At 41.3% G+C, this 20,653-nt stretch overlaps 1 protein-coding gene across 1 annotated transcript in view; it reads right to left on the bottom strand.

Annotated features, from left to right (window-relative positions):
• The window catches only part of prkg2 (protein kinase cGMP-dependent 2), a 41,548-nt gene that overhangs the window by 3,669 nt on the left and 17,226 nt on the right, over positions 1–20,653 (bottom strand). The window contains exons 5-18 of the mRNA XM_037776998.1: positions 20,166–20,271; positions 18,057–18,120; positions 12,061–12,138; positions 8,017–8,111; positions 7,561–7,629; positions 7,292–7,390; positions 6,974–7,124; positions 5,996–6,132; positions 3,797–3,886; positions 3,313–3,454; positions 1,887–2,050; positions 1,566–1,688; positions 840–902; positions 274–340 (exon numbers count right to left, since the gene is read on the bottom strand). Coding sequence (XP_037632926.1) covers positions 274–340; positions 840–902; positions 1,566–1,688; positions 1,887–2,050; positions 3,313–3,454; positions 3,797–3,886; positions 5,996–6,132; positions 6,974–7,124; positions 7,292–7,390; positions 7,561–7,629; positions 8,017–8,111; positions 12,061–12,138; positions 18,057–18,120; positions 20,166–20,271 — 1,448 coding nt within the window. The remainder of the gene's footprint in view (positions 1–273; positions 341–839; positions 903–1,565; positions 1,689–1,886; positions 2,051–3,312; positions 3,455–3,796; positions 3,887–5,995; positions 6,133–6,973; positions 7,125–7,291; positions 7,391–7,560; positions 7,630–8,016; positions 8,112–12,060; positions 12,139–18,056; positions 18,121–20,165; positions 20,272–20,653) is intronic.

Genomic DNA, 20,653 nt, shown 5'->3' with positions numbered 1-20,653 from the left:
TTGTCTGTGAGTCAAGCTTTTGAGTCCTTTTCCTGCTGGTTGCCAGTGATTGGATGTTATTTCCACTTCCTTTCCACAGTGTTTATTGTAAACACAATAATATGTGAAGAACAAATCACTGCTCCACACTAATGCAAAACTTAATAAAAGCTCAATACAATAATTTAGTCAATTAAACAAAGGTACATCTCTCTCTGTGCTTTTCTGTCATTGTATTTGCTTTGCATTATAACTTGCAAAGTTTTACATGTTTGGATAAATATCTGTACTTACGTCTCTTTTCAGTGGAGATGGTAAAGTCCTCGCCTTCAGTCCCTCCCAGTTGAAGCCGCTGAACCACCTTCAGACACATTATGGAGCACAAGTAAGTAAATCTGACTCTGACAGCAACACATGAGACACAAATGTTTAAAATTAAAAGCTTGACACCACTAAGTGCTACTGAGGAACCTTTATGAACGTTTGTCTTGAACTTGACCCCATATTCTCGGGGATATGCTTGTCTGAAGGGCCCAGTATGAAAAGCAAAATCCTTCACTAGTTCAAAGGCCTGAGGTCAGCAACACTTTTAAAAATGTCGCTTTTTAACCCCTGCAATCTGTAACTCATGACCCTACTGTATAACTTCCTGTATCTCTCTCTGCCTTCATATTCTCTCAAAGAAGCAAGTTAAGTGAAGAAAGACTGTATAAAGTCTTTTACAGTGTGTTGTGATCAGTGATGATCTAATTGTTGATGTGATAAACCACCGGCCCACATTCATAATGTTCAATCAGTGCTAATAGCTCTGCTAATCTTCCCACTGAGATCAGCCACTAAATGGATCATTCCCGTCTTACCTGTGCTTCTTGATATCAGTTATTCCATTTTTGAGGTTTCCCAGTCGCTCTGAGGGATTCTTCCTGTAAAGTAGATCATTGTTGTCATCATTGATGTTGTTCAAGTGCTTTGACATTTGAAAGCACTGCATTCTCTTCATTTCATTTAGTTGCAGTTCCCGTTCAAAACGTGCCTGTTCGGAACGGGCCGATAGTTTGGCATCAGGTGTTGCTGCTTTCAGCTTTTTTGAGAACCGTCATCCAAACAACTCCACACTCGACACTGTGCTTCCTTATGTCCTAAGCAATACACCTGCCATGACATAGTTGCGTCCCCTAGCAGTACCAGAGTATAGGCTACACTCATTTGGGTGCAAAGCTGTTGAAGTATCGCATCAGAAAAGCTGTATAGAAACAGCAAAATTTGATAAAACTTCCTCAATTGCAAATAAAAGGATTTTTCGATTGGATGAACGGTTGTCGAGAAAATCAAAGGACAGACATACAGACGGAGACTCCTTCCTTTTTAGTTAGATATCTGGCTTTTAGTTGAATTTAACACTCAAAGGCTGAGCGAATTTTCACTGGATTACATGGTTCAGACTCATCTCAGGTACCTAGACGTCAGGTCATCAAACATCATCAGATTTTGTTCTGAGAACCTTGATGGCTGAGTACAAGTAGTGGTGGATTGGAGGATTTACTAGCTTTATTTTTTAATGTTGTTCTACCCGTGTGATCTCGTACCTGCACAGCTTGCGTATGAGGTCGTCGGGTCTCTTGGTGATCTTCTTGGGGAAGTCCATCTTCTCGATTCCTTTCAAGATGAAAGTGTACGTCATCATCTGGTCGCTCCCTGAGAACGGAGGACTGTGGAGTGGAGAAGAAAAACAGAGGCAGAGATTGAATTTCTATATGATTTATCAGAGGTCTGCTGGAGTGAAGCTTCTCAGCAGCACTCTGTTCAAGTTAGCGAACAATAATTACTGCAAATCAGGAAGGAGATGGACGTGATACACCAGAGGAAGGATGATTATCAGGTGCTGACTGGAAGCACAGATGACTGACCTGCCGGTAAGGAGCTCAAACACCAGGATGCCCAGAGACCAGAAGTCCACGCTGAAGTTGTGGCCTTTGTTGAGGATGATCTCCGGGGCCACGTACTCCGGCGTCCCGCAGAAGGTCCAGGTCTTCTGGCCGCATCTGATCTTCTTGGCAAAACCAAAGTCAACCTGGGAAGGCAGAGTTGATCAGTTAAAGAGGACTTATTATGCTTATTTTCAGGTTCATACTTGTATTTTGTATTTCTACTAGAACATGTTTACATGCTTTAAGATGTGTCAGGCAGTTCAGCAGCAGTGTTTCTGTGGGGGAGAGCAACTCCCTTTAGTGTGGACTTTGGGCTTTGTAACTTTGCAGACCTTTTACATGCACAAGGAAATTATATAACGCACTAAAGGAAAGGGAAAAAGCACAAAAGCATAGGTCCTCTTTAACTCTAAAAAGTCCATTAGGGAACGTTTAGGTCTTTCCCATAAGAAATACCTTAATACATTTTAAAATGACCACTAATTTTAAGGAGCCTTGGCAGCCTGTATTTTTATTGAATAACACTGAGGTGCTTATTGGCTTTCTTTAGATCTCATGAAACCTCCTGATGAGTACATAGTTTTATCTCCATCATTTCAGTACAATAACTACAGTCACAGTCACACTGTAAAGTAAAAGAGAACGATGGGAGCGTGTCTATATCATAGAAATAGAATAGTGTAGAACAGACATTCCCATTCAAATCAACGTAACAGGATGGTCAGCGGGCTGACTTCTGCGTAACTAAGCCAATTTGCAGCAAGTCGCGGACTCACTGAGGTGAAGTTTTACAGTAACGAAAAATGTCCCATTTGACCGAGAGACTGTTATACCGAAAACAAACGCCCATTGTTCGAAGGCATGACCTGCCCTACTCTGGCTCTGATTGGCTTTCCCTGGTATTTTTACCTTAACCCTAACCAGTCTCACTCCTCATAACTAAACCTAACCAACCCAACCAGCGAAGGCAATGAGTACTAGCCAATCAGAGGCAGAGTAGAGCAATCATGCCTTCACCCTAGTACGGAAAATCGAAAAGGTCCAATGACGTTACGCTGCATAATAATTGGCCTTGTGCTTCTGTTTGTTGCAGGGAGAGTGTGTATTTTTCAGACGGTTGGGATTTCGGAATAATGGGCCGTTGGAACAATGGGATGTCCCCCATCCGCCAGTGAGGTAATGGCTCGCCCCAACTCTGTTTGTTCTTTTTTCTGTCTGTTATCTGATGTAGCGCGATATATACTTATATACAGTATATACTTATACATACGTTTTACACAGATTTTAACATGAGCCAAGGATGATGCTGAGGAAACATAGGGCCTAATTGGTGATGGACAAAATGTTCATGAGGGAACATAGGTGCTGAGGGAACATTGGCCCGACCCAGTTGGGAATCGCTCACCAGTTTGATGTATCCCTCAGTATCCAGCATGAGATTCTCAGGCTTCAGGTCTCTGTAGAGGACACCCTTGCGATGGAGGTAATCGAAAGCCTCTGTGACGCAACCTACGCAGAATTTGGCAGTATGCTCATCAAAACTCCCCCTGAAGACGAGAAAGACAAATTTAAACTTTCTGCTGACAAGCGGGGTCAGACCTGACGCTGCTCAGGAGGCTGAGAAGCAGGAGAAGTGGTCTCATTACAGGAATGCACCTGAACACAGTTCCAGGCAGCTCTTATTCAGTGATTTATGACTACTGGACCTGAGAGTCCAGGAGGAGTCCCTCATTAGATGGTAAACTCACAGTACTACCATCACTTTATGCAGCAACGCAGCAATAAAATGACAATGCTGTGGAAAGGACTGTATTTTAGAGATAGCATGCTAAATGTGATTTTGTTTTTCAATAATATAACATCGTCATTCAGTGGTTGGTCTGTCCTACCTGTCTCTGAGCAGACTCCAAATCTCTCCACCCAGACAGGCCTCCAGCAGCATGTACACATACTTGTTATCCTTGAACGTGCGATACAGTCTGGAGCGAGAGAAGCACAGACAAGTTAAGATTCAAAGTAAAAGGTTTGACCTTCATGTAACGCTGTTTTCAGACTAAGAGTGAAGTGAATGTTTGCCTCGCTTTACTCGCACGAGTTGGAAAGCCGGTATCATTTGTGTTCATTCACGCCAGAGAGGAGAAGGAGCTTGTCTCCATAGATACCAACAACTTTTCTTTCCACCATCAACCATGGAAGAAATAACCACTGTTGCTGCTTTGTACATGTTGTGGAAGTCCCAGATATGTCGGAAAACCAAACGCCGTCGTGTCTGAGTTCATAACATCTCCCGGCGGCGAGCTGTATTCATGGCGTTACTGCTGTATGAACCCAAAATAAACAGATTGTGGTGTGATTTAATTGCAATAAATGGATCAAAAGAATGCCAAAATAACTACATAATGATGCAGATTTCTAAAAAGTCTGAATTCATTCTTTGTCGGGTCTGTCCACAAGATGACAATCAAACAACTTTTAAAATGCTTGTTTTCTGAATGGAGTTTGGATTGATCAACGCCAGGCTATGCAGCTGCTCCATCAACACTCAACATAGAGTCATCTACACATAAATATGGCAGCGACGTTGTTGTAAATGGATCAAAAGGATGCCGAAATAACTACATAATGATGCAGATTTGTAAAAAGTCTGAATTCATGCTTCGCCAGATCTGTCCGCAAGACGACAATCAAAAAACGTTTAAATTGCGTGTTTTCTGAATGGAGTTTGACCACAGACACAAACAAGATGTATTTCCTCCGTTTCTGATTCAACAACGTCAGGACGTCAGTGACGACAGAAGGAGAATCTCAATGCTGAAAGGCTTTCGCAACACAGCGTCACGCAAATTTCCCGGCACGAATTTGCGTCTATTCGCCTCTTTGCATTGACGTTGTATGTAATCGCGCCGCGTGAAAAGTTTGCTTCGCTCTTGGTGTGAATTCACCATAACACTGAGTTTATCCACAAAGAATCACACAAAAGCACCACTCTAAACCTTCTGTTTATCAGAGATGTGCTCATAAGTTTCTTGGAAATAATCATTCAGCATGAAAAGGCATAAAAAACAACTTATCGACTAAAGAAATCTTCGTCATCTAAGACCAAAACGACTGATTAGTCGACTAATCAACTAAGAGTGGGCAGCCCTAATAACTGGTAATATCTTGTCTCACATAGTACTATTTCCTGGTTGTAAAATATTTAGAGTGCAGTATTTTTTCTCTTTAATTTCATTATCACTGTAAAAATTAGTAGAGAAAAGTCACATTCACTTGTCTAAATAGTTCACATTAGCTTCATTTGGTAAAAAAAAATCATTACTCAGGCTTGATTTCCTGCTATTAAACAGTAAACTGATATAAAAAAGCAGCAGGGAGAGAACTAATGATGCAGACCAGATCATAAACAGTAAGCAGGATGCTTAAATGAATCAACGCAGCCCCAGCGGTTATTATTGCAGTGTACTATAATATATTTACAGACATTACTGCTCAAATTATTGCTTCATTAGTGGACTAATGTGATTTTAATTGACCCTTGTGGTAATGTTTTCAGAGTAAATCGCTAATAGCAGCGCAGGAGCATCATGTACAGATTCAGTACCAGCAGAGCGGATGTCAATGGCTCCACGTAGCCTTAAATCTTAGATCGCCTTACATCAGTCTTGAAAACAGATTAGAAATATGAAGAGATAATAGTGAAAACATATGAGGTCAAATAAATACGTGGAGTGTATGAAGAGGAGGTCAACAGGAGGAGCGTTTCAGGAGGTGAAGAATGGCTTTAATATCTGCGTCTGTTCCGCTGCGTTCAGTGAAATTGGATCATCGTAATCTCACAAAAAGGCAAAGAAAAGCTACCGCTGCAATATTTCATCGCAAATAACTACATTTTCGTAGCGGACATCTTAATATCCCCCCCGCCATTCTACCCCACTGAGAGGATGTAATCTGCTCGAGGCCTCGACTGTGATCTCATCAAAAACTAATAAGCGGCGCAGTGTTTTCACAGACTAATGGAGCAGAGCTTCATCATGTGGGATAAAAAAAAAATGGAAACGTGTTCGGAGAGGCTGAGCGGGACGACTGACTTGACGATGAACGGCGAGCGAGCCTCGGCGAGGATCTTCCTCTCCGAGTGGATGTGCTCCTCCTGTCTGTTGTCCACGACGTGCTTCTTCTTGATGACCTTTAGAGCGAAGGTCACGTCCTCGCCCTGAACCTTCACCTGCAGATGGAAATAACAGCGTGTCGCAAATTAATCGCACATTTTTTATGTGTTCAAAATGTACCTAAAAGGGAGATTTGTCAAGTATTTAATACTCTTATTAACATGGGAGTGGACAAATATGCTTTCTTTATGCAAATGTGTGTGTATATTTATTATTGAAAATTAATTAACAACACAAAACAATGACAGATATTGTCCAGAAACCCTCACAGGTACTGCATTTAGCATAAAACAATATGCTCAAATCAACAACAGGCAACAACAGCTGTTAGTGTGTCAGTGTGCTGACTTGACTATGACTTGCCCCAAACTGGATGTGCTTATCATAAAGTGGGCATGTCTGTAAAGGGGAGACTCGTGGGTACCAATAGAACCCATTTACATTCACATATCTGGAGGTCAGAGGTCAAGGGACCCCTTTGAAAATGGCCATGACAATTTTTCCTCGCCAACATTTAGTGTAAGTTTGCAGCGTTATTTAACCTCCTTGACGACAAGCTAGCATGACATGGTTGGTACCGATGGATTCTTTAGGTTTTCTAGTTTCATATGATGCCAGTATCTTCCTTCTAACCTCTTAAAAATCCAAAGGGCTGCCAATCTTTTGGAGGTTGTAGACCTAGAGCTAGAGTGAAAAACCTAAACAAATCTCCCTTTAAGATACATTTTGATCTGATTAAAAATTTGGTTTTTTTTACAGATCCAAGTTAGCTTAAAGGCTAAATTAACAAAAAAGTAAGTATTCAATTACCAGATACAATTTTTTATTCATTATCCTTTAAATGTTATTCATAGACTAAATGAATAATCAATAATGATTCGTATCTTCAGGTCTCACCAGTTCTACTCGTCCAAAGCCGCCGACCCCGAGAGTAGCGACAATCTCCAGGTGGTCGAAGGGCTTGGACGGAGGAAACGCCGACACCATGTCCTTCATCTGGATGACGTCCGGAGACAGCGGCTGGCTCTGGTGGCGGATCACCGACTTCCTGGATGGAGACAGAGGAGGGGCCTCATTTTAACCAACCGCCGGGTATGTTACTGTACGCTTATATTTTCACTGTCAGTAAAAATGTTTATGGTTCAAAAATTAGTTTTGTTGAATCCCATTTAGTTGTCACAGCTTTTCATTCACTATGCTGTGCTGAACACCTACTTGGCGTGTCTCTTCTTGTCGTCTCGATCGAGCGTTGCCACGTAGCCTTGGAGGTACTTCTGCAGCTCGTTGAAGGTGCCCACTGTCTGATCAAATGTCCTAGAAAAACAACAACCGCACGTCAACAGTGCAACCGCTGAAATGTTGGCTGAAGAATTCAGATCAGACTGATTGGACCAGAATGTTTTTTTCTCACTTGCCTCTCAGGGCTTCAGTAATCTTCTGTCACAGAGGGAACAATACTACGTTTCAAATGTCAGAATACTCACTCTCTGTCGATGACGAGGCACTCCACACCGTCCTCATCGGCGATGATATTAGCTGACCTGACATCATCACTGAAAGACACACAAACACACATTTCTGATGCTGTTGTGATGATGATTTTTGTATTAGGAGAGCATTTTGTATTTAACGTGCATCCAGAAAGAACATTTTCTATCCAAAAAGATTCAAAATCTACATTAAAATAGAATTCAACAGTAATGATTGAGAGGTGAGGAAGCCGATTGCAGCAGATTACAGTACATGTAATGCTTCTTCATCTTATTATTTTCCTTGTAAGTGTTTTTTGTGGAGGGTGTCCTGTGTTGTTCAGGTTGTAAATTCATTGTAGTATAAATAAACATGACTTAACATGGCTTGGCTTTTAAAACAGTGTTTCCACCAGAAAATGAAGAAGCAGGAGCAGATTAAAAATGACAATCTGCTGTGTTTGTTTTCACCTTATAAGTGCTTTCTCTCCGAAGTAGTCTCCCTTCTGCAGCGTGTTGATGATCTGCGGCTGCTTGTGGGCCTCGGTGGTCTGCGTCACCTTCACCTGCACAACACAGTCAGCTGGATCTTTAACATTTAACGCCTTCATTTAACTCCTTCATGCTCTCCGCTGCCGTCTCCGGTTCTCCGCTGCAGCTTTTACAGGTGCTTTCAATTTTCTCCAAATATTTTGACACTCATTGTAAAAAAGTAAAGGAATTAGAATAATTGACATATTCAATTATAGTAATGGGAACACGATGGCTGTGAGTGACTAAGTGGCGTTGATGATGCTGTATTTTCTCGACATGCTGTCAAAATAGACACATTCGTTGTGAGAGGGTTTAAATCAGCTGCCCTCTGGTTGTTCTGCTGGTTGCTCTGCTGGTTGTTCTGCTGCCCATCCAGCAGCCTGGATGTTGAGAAACTTCTCCTTAATTTGTGAGGCTTTAAAAACCAGTGGCCCACCCCGGTCGAGGTCAAACATCCCACTCGTGGCACCGTCCTGCCAAAGAAATGCCGCAATGACATCACAGCCGCAACGACCGGGGTGTGTTTTAGCTAAGTGTCCCGTTTGACCTCACTGACCTTCACTTCCCCTGTTTTTCCTGGTGGCAGGCGAGTTTATTCCCTCCCTGGTCAGGAGGTACAGGGTGTGGGGGTAGTAGAGCCATTTCCTGTATTAGCCTCTCCCAAACAACATGTGTTCCTCTCTGGTTTGGTTAGCTTAGCGCTGAGGAGCTGCTGTCTCACGTCGGCTCATAATGGCATTTTGAAAGTCCCCAGTGGACGTCTCTCTGGCCCCCTCTCCATCTCCCCTCGCTGCCCGGTGTCAGGTTGCTGACTTATCAGACAGACGGGCGGGTGAGTCATAGTCCCTCACCTCCCAGACTAGCATACAGTTTGAACAACATTTTGTTTCGTTGGACAAAACTGGCTTGTTATTGAAGGAAAATACATTTTTGTGTGTATTTTCTTGTCTTTTGGCCTTTATTTCTATTGGTTATATAATGTATAACCTTAAAGCATCATTTCAGAGATGAGTCAGTTATACATCAATATCCATTAGGATGTTATATACGTTTCTAAAAAACCTCTGAAATTATCCAAAGCACTTCAATGAATCAATTTTAAATTTAAATTTATTTTAACGCCACTAATTTCTTTAACGCATTAACGCAATTGATTTTTGGAGGTTGTAGCAGCTCAGTTTTAAAGGTAGACTGAAGATATCATATAATATGAAACTACAAAATCTAAGGAATCCATTGGTACCAACCATGTCATAAAAGCTTGTCGTGAAGGAGGTTAAATAACGCTCCAAAAATTTGGCGAGGAAAAACTTTCATGGCCATTTTCAAAGAGGTCCCTTGACCTCTGACCTACAAATATGTGAATGAAAATGGGTTCTATGGGTACCCACGAGTCTCCCCTTTACAGACATGCCCACTTTATGATGATCACATCCCTTTAAGGCGCATTTTGAACAGATAAAAACATGCAATTAATTTGCGATTTATCGTAATTAAATATTTGAATCGATTGACAGCCCTAGTACGAACACGATTTAGTGTGGTCTAGACCTGCTGTAGGAGTCATGTGCAATTAGTCTGCTGTTATCCAAACCTACATTTTTCACTAATGGATTGTATATTTCATTACTCTGAAGCACTTTGAAAATCCTATATAAATAACACTTCATAATTATGTTGACATTATCCTGTTTGACTCTGCAATTCAAATTAAAATATAATTCTAAATGTATTCAGATAGCCTAACGATATCATCATTCATTTAAATTGGTTGTTGATGCTATTGTATAACACTACAATATCAATATGAGCATCTCAAACTGCAAAACGACTTAAATGATGCACTAACTGAAGGTTAATTAGTCTCTGTATATAATAAGGTCAACAGGAAGTGTAACCAGGCGCATCTTATCTCTTCTGGATGCGCGTCAGGCCTTTTTGGAAGAGCGTGCTGACATATTGGCAGATGAACGGGGCAGGACGTGAGGCCTTATATGGTATAATTGGGGCGTTAATTATGCTAATTCACAATTCTCATTTATGCTAATTTTTGCACATATTCATCATGTTAACGCAGGTCATTTACACAGTTATCTGAGGTTAGGAGCGTTTGCTGAATCTGACGTGGCACACATGACGAAAAAAGTAAGAGAGAGTTAAGACAAGAATATGAAAATGTTCAAAGTTGCCAATAGGATTGAATTTCAGATTTACTTGCAGGATGACATGCCTGCTATATTAATTATCATATGCAGTTTTGTTAACACTCATGGAAACCAATGTGACGGGGACAGAGGAAGAATGACAGCAGGAGCAGAAAGGGTTCCGGTGTCCTGTGAGATTTGGGGATTTAGTGTTTCTGTCGCCATTCAACACTCATGCTGACTGATGAGAAAAGCCTTTGCAGCAAAGACTAGAGCAGCTTCCTTATCAGTGCAATAGAGCCGTCATCCAGTATTGTCTAACCAAGGCCATGGAGGATTTATTTTATTGTTGTAAAGGACAGGATTAAGGCTTGTGTCTCCGGTCCTAATGAGTATCATTGTTTCAGGGTCTGAAAACGTCTCTGAAATCTCTGCAGTGCAGCTCACGTGTTACTGGTTATCATAACCAAGGAGAGTAAGGGCAAAAACTATGAAAAGAAATAGCTGAATTTTCCTGTAAGTATCGGATATGTTGTTGAATCTCCACATAGGAAAGTTCTCGTGACTACACTTATTTTTATTCACTTACTTGTATTATTGTTTTTTAGCCACACGAGCGGTCTAGCTCTATAGAAATGTCAGTCTGTCCATCTGTCCACCACTTTGAGACTGAAATATCTCAGACATTGTTGGATGTATTACCATGAAGTTTTGTACAGACATTCATGGTTCTCACCGGATGAATCCCAGTGACTTTGGTGATCCACTGACTTTTCATCTAGTGCCACCATGAGGTTCACATTAGTGGTTTTTGAATAAAATATAGCATGCTAACATGCTAAGCTAAGCTGGAAACATATAAATCATTATACCTGCTTAAAATCAACATGTTAGCATGTCAACGTTACCATTTAACTCAAAGCACCATTGTACCTAAGTACAGCTTCACAGAGCCATGCACGGCTGTATGGTAGCATCTACAGACATTCTTAGTCCTGTTAAAGGTAGCTGGTAATCTTATTAAAAATATGTTTTGTTATATTTGTTGAAATGCGCTTTACATCCCGACAGCAATTAATAAATAAAATGCTCTGACCAAAAAAAAAGAAAAAAATCGTAATGAAATGATTGGTCGGGCTACCTGCGTGCACTCTGCCTGTGTACTCATTGCGCATCACCAGAGTCTTCCACAAGCTGCTACATTGACAGCTGTGTGTACTAACAATAGCTATGTTCGTTGTTTACAACACTGGGCTGGGTTTTCGGCTGGATGATTTTTAAAATGTAACGAACTCTTGCTAGTTTCTCAACATTACCAACCCTAGCTTTAAATTATTATTTTTTTTCTGTGCAAAGGTAGTAGTATATTGCAGCTATTAATGAGATGATTTAAGAGCTGCTAACCTGAAAAGAGGCTTTAAGGGAGGCTCTGAATGTCGTCATCGGACCTTCCTGGTTGCGATTTTCTTTTCCTACCATGGCGAAGACGTGACCCTCCCTACAATGCTTCTGGTCGACTTACCCTGATATTCTTACCCTAAACTAATCCCACTCCTCGTGCCTAAACCTAACCAACCCAACCAACAAGGCATTCAAGGCAATGAGGGGAAGGTCTGATGATGTCATTCTGCATAATAATTAGCCATGTGCTTCTGTTTGTTGCACAAAGAGTATGTATTTTCGGAGTAGATGGTCTGTAGGATTTCTGTTTTTTCTTAGGTTTAGGGTTAAAGTTAAAATTAGTAAGCAGTAAGAGCTGCAGTTTGAGGGTCCTGATGTAAGTGATAAGCTAAATGATGCGCTTGTGTGTCTGTTACAGTATTTAAAAATACGTTACCTTGCCCTGTGCGATGATGTAGAAGGTGCTGCCCTCCTCTCCCTCCCGGATGACGTGCTCTCCCTTGTCATAGTATTCCTAATGGGAGAGAGGGAGGTGAGGACAACAGTCAGAGTTGAAGCATTACATTGATTCAACCATTGAACCGGCTGGTCTGATTCCTGGTAGCCGGCCAGCCTGCGGGATGAGGGCGTTGGAGTTCAGCCATCAATGATGCTCCGTCATTCGGAGCTTCTCAGCCTGCTGATCAGGATCAGGATCTTTGAGGGCTCATGGGATTAATGAAACATGAAGTACGGGTCGATACTTGTGTTGATTATGATGCTTTTAATGTCTGTCACGAGGGCCTTTCATGATCATGGTCGTAGGATGAATTTGTGTTGGTGTGAATATTAATTTAACTGTGCTTTAAAACCGGGTTGTGAGAGACTATTACTTCCGACATCAATTAATATGATAATACACAAACCTGACGAGCTGTAAAGAGGCAAAGAACAAGCCAATGCGCAAATTGCAATATATAATTAAATTTAAAATATCAGCCAGTTGTTTACTTTAATAAGAAGGTTTTAATTTTCCAGTTTTTGTTATCAGAAATATATATTTTTTCTGTGCAGTTGTCTTCCTTCTGCTTGCATTGTCAGTCTGGATAAACACCAAACAGCAAATAGCAGAAAATGGGCTTCACAAGAACAGATGGGTTCAGATTACAGGGGTTTTAAAATCCAGACAATTTTTGATATCAGGTTGCCTCGTGCATATAAAGAAGGAGAAATGTCACTGGTTATCTGCTCTCAAATAGTCAGATATAGAGAGAACGGCGCTTCACCCCGCGCTACATGATATTTACCAGCCGTGACGGCATGTGGCTGGTATTGTTTTCACCTTGTGAGTCATCATGGCAGAATGTGTTCCTGGAGGCACCTACTCTAGCGGGAACTAACACAGAGGTGGTTTAGAGTTCTTTGCCAGGTGTTTATATGTCTGTCTGTCTGTCTGTCTGTCTGTGGCAACCTCCAGGTGTTAAGTGCCTTAAACTTGCATTCTTTCTAACAGCCAGCAGGGGGCGACTCCTCTGGTTGCAAAAAGAAGTCTGATTGTATAGAAGTCTATGAGAAAATGAGCCTACTTCTCACTTGATTTATTACCTCAGTAAACATTGTAAACATGAGTTTATGGTCTCAGTTGCTAGTTTTAAGTCTTCTTCAATACAGCATGATGTTCATTTAGTAAATTATGGTCCCATTTAGAGTCAGATAGACCATAAAGCAGGGGATGCTTTAGGGCGGGGCTACCTTGTGATTGACAGGTCGCTACCATGGCGTTGTCTGGTTTGGGAGTTGTCCGCGTTTTCATCTTAGAGCTTTAAGTTGTGTTTTCAGTTCATGAAAGTTAACTGTAATATTTTGGTCGCCTAAAAAAAAGTCTTATTCAGCGTTCGGTTGTACTTAGCTCCACCCTCTCGTGTCACTTCTGGTTGCAAAAACCAAGATGGCGACAGTCAAAATGCTGAACCCGAGGCTTCAAAACCGTAGTCCACAAACCAATGGGTGACGTCACCGTGATTACCATAGATATAGATATACATACATGCCGTATTGGGGAGGTCAAGACTGACCTGTAAACACATACAAGTGAACGGGAGAGCTGCCGTTTTTCTGGATAAAAAGCACTATAGCGTTTACATTTCTCAATCGATTTCAATGAGTTGTTTACATATTCAAGTGTTTATAATCTCTAAAAACTTTTGGTGAAAAACGGTTCAGTGACGTTACGTTACTGCTTCCGGTTCATGGATCACCGGCCGGTCTGTCTGTTGATGTGGTATTAAAAAAGTCTCAATACACATTTTCACATCAAGTTACATCTTCACAAACGTTTGCTTCCAGAGGTCATCAGATAAGAGCTAGCTAGTGTTTGTTATTGTTAGCTAATCCTCGACTAAAGCTAACGTTATCTTACAGATCTTCATGTCTGACATAATATTGTATTTAAAACGTGAAATGTACGATATGCGTCTAATATCGCAAACAATAAAGCTGATGTCATGTCTTGGGTTTTGGAACAGTAACATTAACTCTCAGCAATATGAATTATTTTCCACCACGTAAGTAATTCAGTTCATTTAAGCTTAGCTAATGTTGATACACAGTCTTTGGAGTGTCTAGCAGTGATTATAGCCTAGTATCCAGATTTTAAGTGACTAGAGACAAAATGTTCTTTTTCTACTCCTCGTAGATCATAAATCCTTGAATATAAAACCACTCATTGAAATTGACAGCTCCTTCGTGTACTTGTATGTGTTTACAGGCCAGTCCTGACCTCCCCAATATCAAGTGATGAAGGCCATCGCAAGATTTCCAGCAGAGATACATATCACCTAGTACTATCTCACAACAAGATTTTCTTTTGATTACAGAAACACACATACATGCGACCTCTCCAATGCCAGCCAATAGGACTTGAGAATTTGTGGCCAAAGTATAAAATGAGGTATCCTGATATATCATATCTTGCTAGCTCCTGAAATGATGAACAAACCACAGTTGCAAAGTCGTATTATAGTCCCTTATATTATATACCACATATGTCACCTATAAGGAGTGTATTATCGTCCTTATAACACAGCCACTTATCACAGGCAAACAGAAAATGTGTGTCCAAATCATCATCCATTTTTACTGTAGTTGCTTTCACCAGCAAGAGTTAAATGGAAACATAGCCTGAAGTACCCATATTGTTGCTATGGTTACTTGCAGATTAAATGTACCCTTCACAGTGATTCACAATGGTGTTTTAGCCTTGAAGAGTCTTGATTTGATCACAACTGACACCTAGTTCCTGTGGCCATGGCAGTGTAAGCTGCACAGACTCAGTTTGGTTAGAATAAGGCCGGTCATGATTTGCTCACTCCGACACACTCCAGTTGGTGCAGATCACACTTGACTGAGAAAGTTTGTCTCAATGTTTAGTTCAGTCTTACGAGCATCATAAAACTGAATGACGCTTTGAGATATTCTCAAATTAAACACGGAGGTGCAGCGTGTCCTCTCAGTCTCCACTTCACTCTGTCAGTCATATACCAAACCTAACAAGCCGTCCAGACCACAGCCTGCTGAGTCAGCCAGCTGCCAGATCGCCTTCCATTTCAAAGCTTTTAGGTGAAGTGCAAAGAATGAGAAGGTGACCAGGATGAAATGTTCTCTGGGATCGATGCCAAATTCCCCGCAGCTGAGACAACTGTCCGCGGCCCGTAATCCATTTGACTATAGAGGACTTTGGCGAAAAGTGAACAAACAAATCAGAGCAACCACGCGAAAACATTCCCTGGTGTTTACTGTCAAAACTTCTTGACACAAGTGGCATTCTCTCTTGAGCGTCCGAGCTTGTTTACGTCACGTTTACGCTTCAAGAGAGCCTAGTTTAACACCTGTCCGTGACAGCGGAGACAACATGCCACGGTTTTGTTTATAAAGACTGTCTGGATGATCCAGCAACTGTGCAGAGGAGTGACACCATTTGAATTGGTTTGTTTTACCAGACTTGAATCCTGAACTTGAGCCAAACATTTACCTTTTCAGGGAAAAGGACATTTTCACTAAAAAGCCTAAAAAGCAATTCTCTTCATTTAAACTACTTCAAGTGCCGTGACCCCAAACGATCTTTACCATCAACTTGCTCTGCTTTGGTTCGCTCATGTCGGTGTTAGAGAAAGCCACTAATGCTCTGCTGTGTGTGTGTGTGTGTGTGTGTGTGTGTGTGTGTGTGTGCGTTGGGTTTGGCTGCAGTCGTCCTAGTTTTGGCGGCTGTCGATCGACCAGTCAGAGCACACATCCAACGGCACGTCCCTCTCTGCTTCCAGGGACAGAGACACTAACGCCAGAGGAAAGGACTGAGAACCTATTTTTAAGACCACCGCAGCTCTTCAGCCGCCCCCAGGTGGGCTGGTTGTCCTGTACGGCTCCTTGAAAGCATCTTGCTGCCTTCAAGGAGCTGTTGAAATATCAGTCATGACATGAGCACACATGAATGATTTAAAAAGAGGACAGTGAGAGTTTTTACTTTCAGTCATCCCTAATTCACAGAGAAATTATATTTATAGAAAAAGAGCAAAGAAACCTTGTAAAAAAGTTTTTAAATATTCAATTAGCGCCTTCTCTGTTGGTAAACATGAGGACAGATTTCTGTGGGTGGAGCGTAGGCAGAATAATTCTCTGAATACGTTAGCTTACGCTGGCTAGCATGTTTTGTCTCTATACACGAATCCGATGAAATACTGGAAGTAACCAAGTCGCCATTACTTCGCAGGCATCATTCTACACGTTAGAATGCAAGCTGTCCTAAGAAATGTACAATTTTCTACTTTTACCTTTACTTTCTATGTGACGTTACTTTTGACAACAATGTCTAGGAGTTCGGGAAGAACCTGAGCAGTTCAGAGCGATAGCCTGAAACAAGTAACGTCAGCTAAGTTAACACTTGCTTAGTTGCTCTAGCTAATGATCACAAAGTAAACATCATTAATTGGTTGCCATCACAAACAACACGTACAAAGTGTCTGCTAAGCGTGTAAACTGGTGACTCTCAGCCGAATGCATCGTGGTTGCTCGTAGTGACGGCAGCTGTGTCCTCATAAAAGCCTTCAATTTGACTTTAATCCATTTTAAGTGGAGACATACCCGTCTGTGTTTATTATCTACGCCGATCATTTACATAAATTACTACAAGCAACCACGGACGCATTCGGCTGAAAGTCACCAGTTAACACTGTAACAGTCACTATGACTTGCCACTGCAGTAATGGCGGCGCCACTAGATCCTGCAACACACAAAAATGTTTCCGGAAAGATATAGTGTCAAAACATGGTCCGCATTTATGTACACATTTTTTCAAAATTCCCAAACCAGCAAGCTAAGATTGCTTCCACATGAGAAACAAGCCATTTTATGCATCCTAAGGTAGCTTAGCTGAGCGTCCAAGTTCAGATCCCCACTGCTAGGCTGTTAGTTTGTGTGATGATATGACAAGATATTTCATGCCAGGTCTCAGGATCATGAGTGAATGAACAGAGAAGTTATTTTCATTTCTAATTAATGTTTTTTCTTTCAACAGAGCTCCTTCTTTGCCATTGAAACTTTCCAGTTCGAATTCCAATCAGCAGATCAGACTGAAAACCTGACAGAGTATCCTGAAAAACAAGGTAGCCTACCCCCCTCACACACACACACACACACACACACACTGAATTCCATTCCCCCACTGTTTGACAAGAAGCTTCAATATTATCTGGCGGATTCTCGACGAACATCTGCACCGCTATTATGTTACAGCCCCCCCCCCCCCCCCCCCCACCGACAGGCAACAGAATCAGCTCCATCAGAAATGACTGAATAAGGAAATTCTCCCTTCGTGGAAACTAGTGGGACGACCAACGATAGCAAGCAACGTCCTTGAAGTTCTCATTGTGAAAAGACGCTGAGAAAAGCTGTTTCTAACCGGAAGCTGTCAAGCTCCGCTCCGTTTTCTCTTTCACCATTGAAATACAATGCTTATGGAGGAGAACGGGAGGAGGGGGGGGCGAGCTGCATGTTTCAACATACATACACTTTTGCACACTTTGTATGTTCTCACACCAAAAAAGTCTGTCACTCGCACATCTTTAAGAAATCACTCGTCCCCCATTTGAATAAACACTTTCTGGGGCCTCGGTCAAATAATTATGGTAACAATATACAGCGCCCGGCGATGACAAGAATAATATCGGCTCCGTTCATCAACAAGGTAATTTGTGAGGTCTTGCCGACTGGAGGTAGAGAGAATATGCTGACACGCGGTAATGGTATATGGCCAAATGGTAATGATATTTTGACAGCAGCTATCTGCAACGCTGGGGCTCCCATGAGCTGCCAGACAGTTGTGCAATACTGAGGCAATACAATGAAAAGTCAAGTTGTCCCTCCAGCAGAAATATAGATAGTTTGACAGAATAACTTACCACCTCGAGGCAGTCCACTATTTTGCTTAGCTTGTCTTCTGGTAGATTAGCCAAGAGGGAAACACTGGCAGAAAAGACAAAACACAGGTGATGAGCATTCATTTCTGCATGTACGTTATAATATAAATGACTGTACACATGATGCCAGGGACCTTTCATGGAGAACTATATTTCCTGTGTCATGGAAATCAAGTAATGCACCAGGACAATAACATAACATGATCTAAGGTTTTCTATGATATTACTCATATTGACAGTGCTTTTATAGACTTTAGACCCTAAAAAGAGATCTATGGTGAAGTGATTTCTCAGTCCTACATCTGCTGCCTAGCTCTTTGCAGCTTCTAGCCTCTTTTAGTCTCTTTTAGCACCTTGTTTTTGTTCGGAGTGCAGCACTGAACAGCAGACAGATAGACTAAAGGACTTGCTAGTGAAGAAAGTTGAACATCTAGCATCTAAAGATGAATATATGCTGCTCAGGAGGTGGTGGAGTAAAACAACACCAGACTACAACAAAGCTAAAGAGTAGAGTGAATATGGACTCATCAGCTGGACACAATCAAAACTACAATTCCATGTTGCCATGTGTCTGCTGCTAGATATGCAATGCTGCGTTCCAGACAATTCTGAACTTGAAAATTTCCAACCTCCTATTAGAGAAAGTACAATGGAACGCTGCTCAAACTAACACGCAACGAAAAGTACATGTGCCTGTATTTGGTTAAAATAATTCATACTATCATATGGTAAAACCTGTTCTGCATATAAATTGCATTACAAATTGCATTGTCAAAATCTGTCGCCAATATTATTAGGTAGCTGGTTATGCTAAACAATCTCTGAAAGTTACCCTTTCTGCACGAAAGTTATTCGTAAAACTTTAAAAATGCCCCACAAATGTGGAGGCTGCACTGCTGAGAGTTCAATTGTGTGAACACATGCCAAAGACACATGAGTTTGTCACGGTCAGCTATTTCACCGGTTTTTGTTAACGTTTGGCGTTGTGCATCTGGAACGCTTGGAGGTTGGAATTTGGAAATTTGTCCGATTTGTCTGGAATGCAGACAAAGTATCTAACTGATTGTTAACTAATTAACCATAACAATTTGATAACCAGTGGTGTATCACGGATCTGAAGTTATGAGTTTGTTTTTGAATCTTTCTGCTCCCTAGTGGGCCAAAGGATCTAAATATATCTTTAAATGTAGGTATAACTGTCTTTTTGCTATATGAGAAAAACGACTTTATCGTTGGACAAAAAAAATTTGATTTGTCCAAAATTAACGAGCCACTTCAGCTGCATTCACACTACAGTACGAGCGACACAGCAACAGGCTACAAGTTATTTTCAATGGAAGCCGGTGACATGAAGCTACAAACTGACGCCCGACATTCGTAGCTACAAATCAAAGTTGAGCTTATCTCAATTTTTTTTTTCAGCGCTCCGATGACGCGGTGAAACATCAACCAGTCGTATATTTTTGTTTCACTCTGTTCCGTTCAATCATAAAAAAATCAAAGTCAAAAAATATTTAACAACATATCTACGCCAACGAACGCTTGAGCAACACTTAAACGGTGACTCGGCGACAATACAGCTGGCCACGCTTGGCCATTTTGATGATTTTGTCACTTGTAGTGTGAACACAGCATTACCGATTCACTCCTTCATTTTGTTATTGTGCCCGACAGCGACCATAAGTTCCAATTACTTGAGCTATTTTTTTGTTTTTGGGCAATTTGATCAGGAATTTGACCTTTACTATTTAACTATATATTATCAGTCAGATAGATTGGTACAGTGATGAACTGATAAAGTGACTTGTTGACTAACTGAAACCAGTATTTCTAGTATTTGACTACTTGCTGGTGGTCATTTTGTACCCTAACCATCAAGTAGTTTGATGTTCAGAAACCACATTTCTACCATATCCTCTACAAAATACTTGTTCCTAATTGGCTGGCAGGAGTCCATCATACATCACGTCATTCTTCGAATCCATCTTGCCCATTACTTTCCTATATAGGGAACATTTGTTGTATGTTATCGCTCATAAAAACCATAAAAATGAGGTGATGCTAGCTGTTTGGATACAGTTTGGGGCTAACCTTCGGAGGAAGTTGCGGTACTGTTCGTGTCGCGTCTCCGCCGTCCTCCTCATGATGTTCTGAAACACCTCCCGGTCCAAAGCCCACACCCTCACTTCTTTCACCGCTGTAAAAGCAACATCACATCCATCAGAAAGAGGGGACATGGTCTACGTTCTGACCTCTCAACGAAAAACTAGTTAACCTTCGCCCCTGATTAGTAAATACTAAAGGAGCCACAGCTGGTTTCAATAGCAGAGGGTCTAGGAAATCTGGTAGACTGATGAGTGACAACCAAGAAAATTACATTTTCTATTCCCCTTTCTTATCTTTCTTCCTATTTTCTAGTTTAATTAAAGCCTTCTATCACCACAAAGAAATTACATATTGTTTTATTTTGTCAGATGGATAACAGAGGCGAGAAAAACACTGTAATCTGTCCTCTATCTTGGTGGTGAGTCACTTCAAATCTACAGAAGACAAGCTTCTGTTGGTACGAGGAGGAAGTA

This window comes from Sebastes umbrosus, chromosome 8, assembly GCF_015220745.1.
Source record: "Sebastes umbrosus isolate fSebUmb1 chromosome 8, fSebUmb1.pri, whole genome shotgun sequence".
NCBI lineage: Eukaryota > Metazoa > Chordata > Actinopteri > Perciformes > Sebastidae > Sebastes > Sebastes umbrosus.
This window is presented reverse-complemented; position numbering and strand designations above follow the sequence as displayed.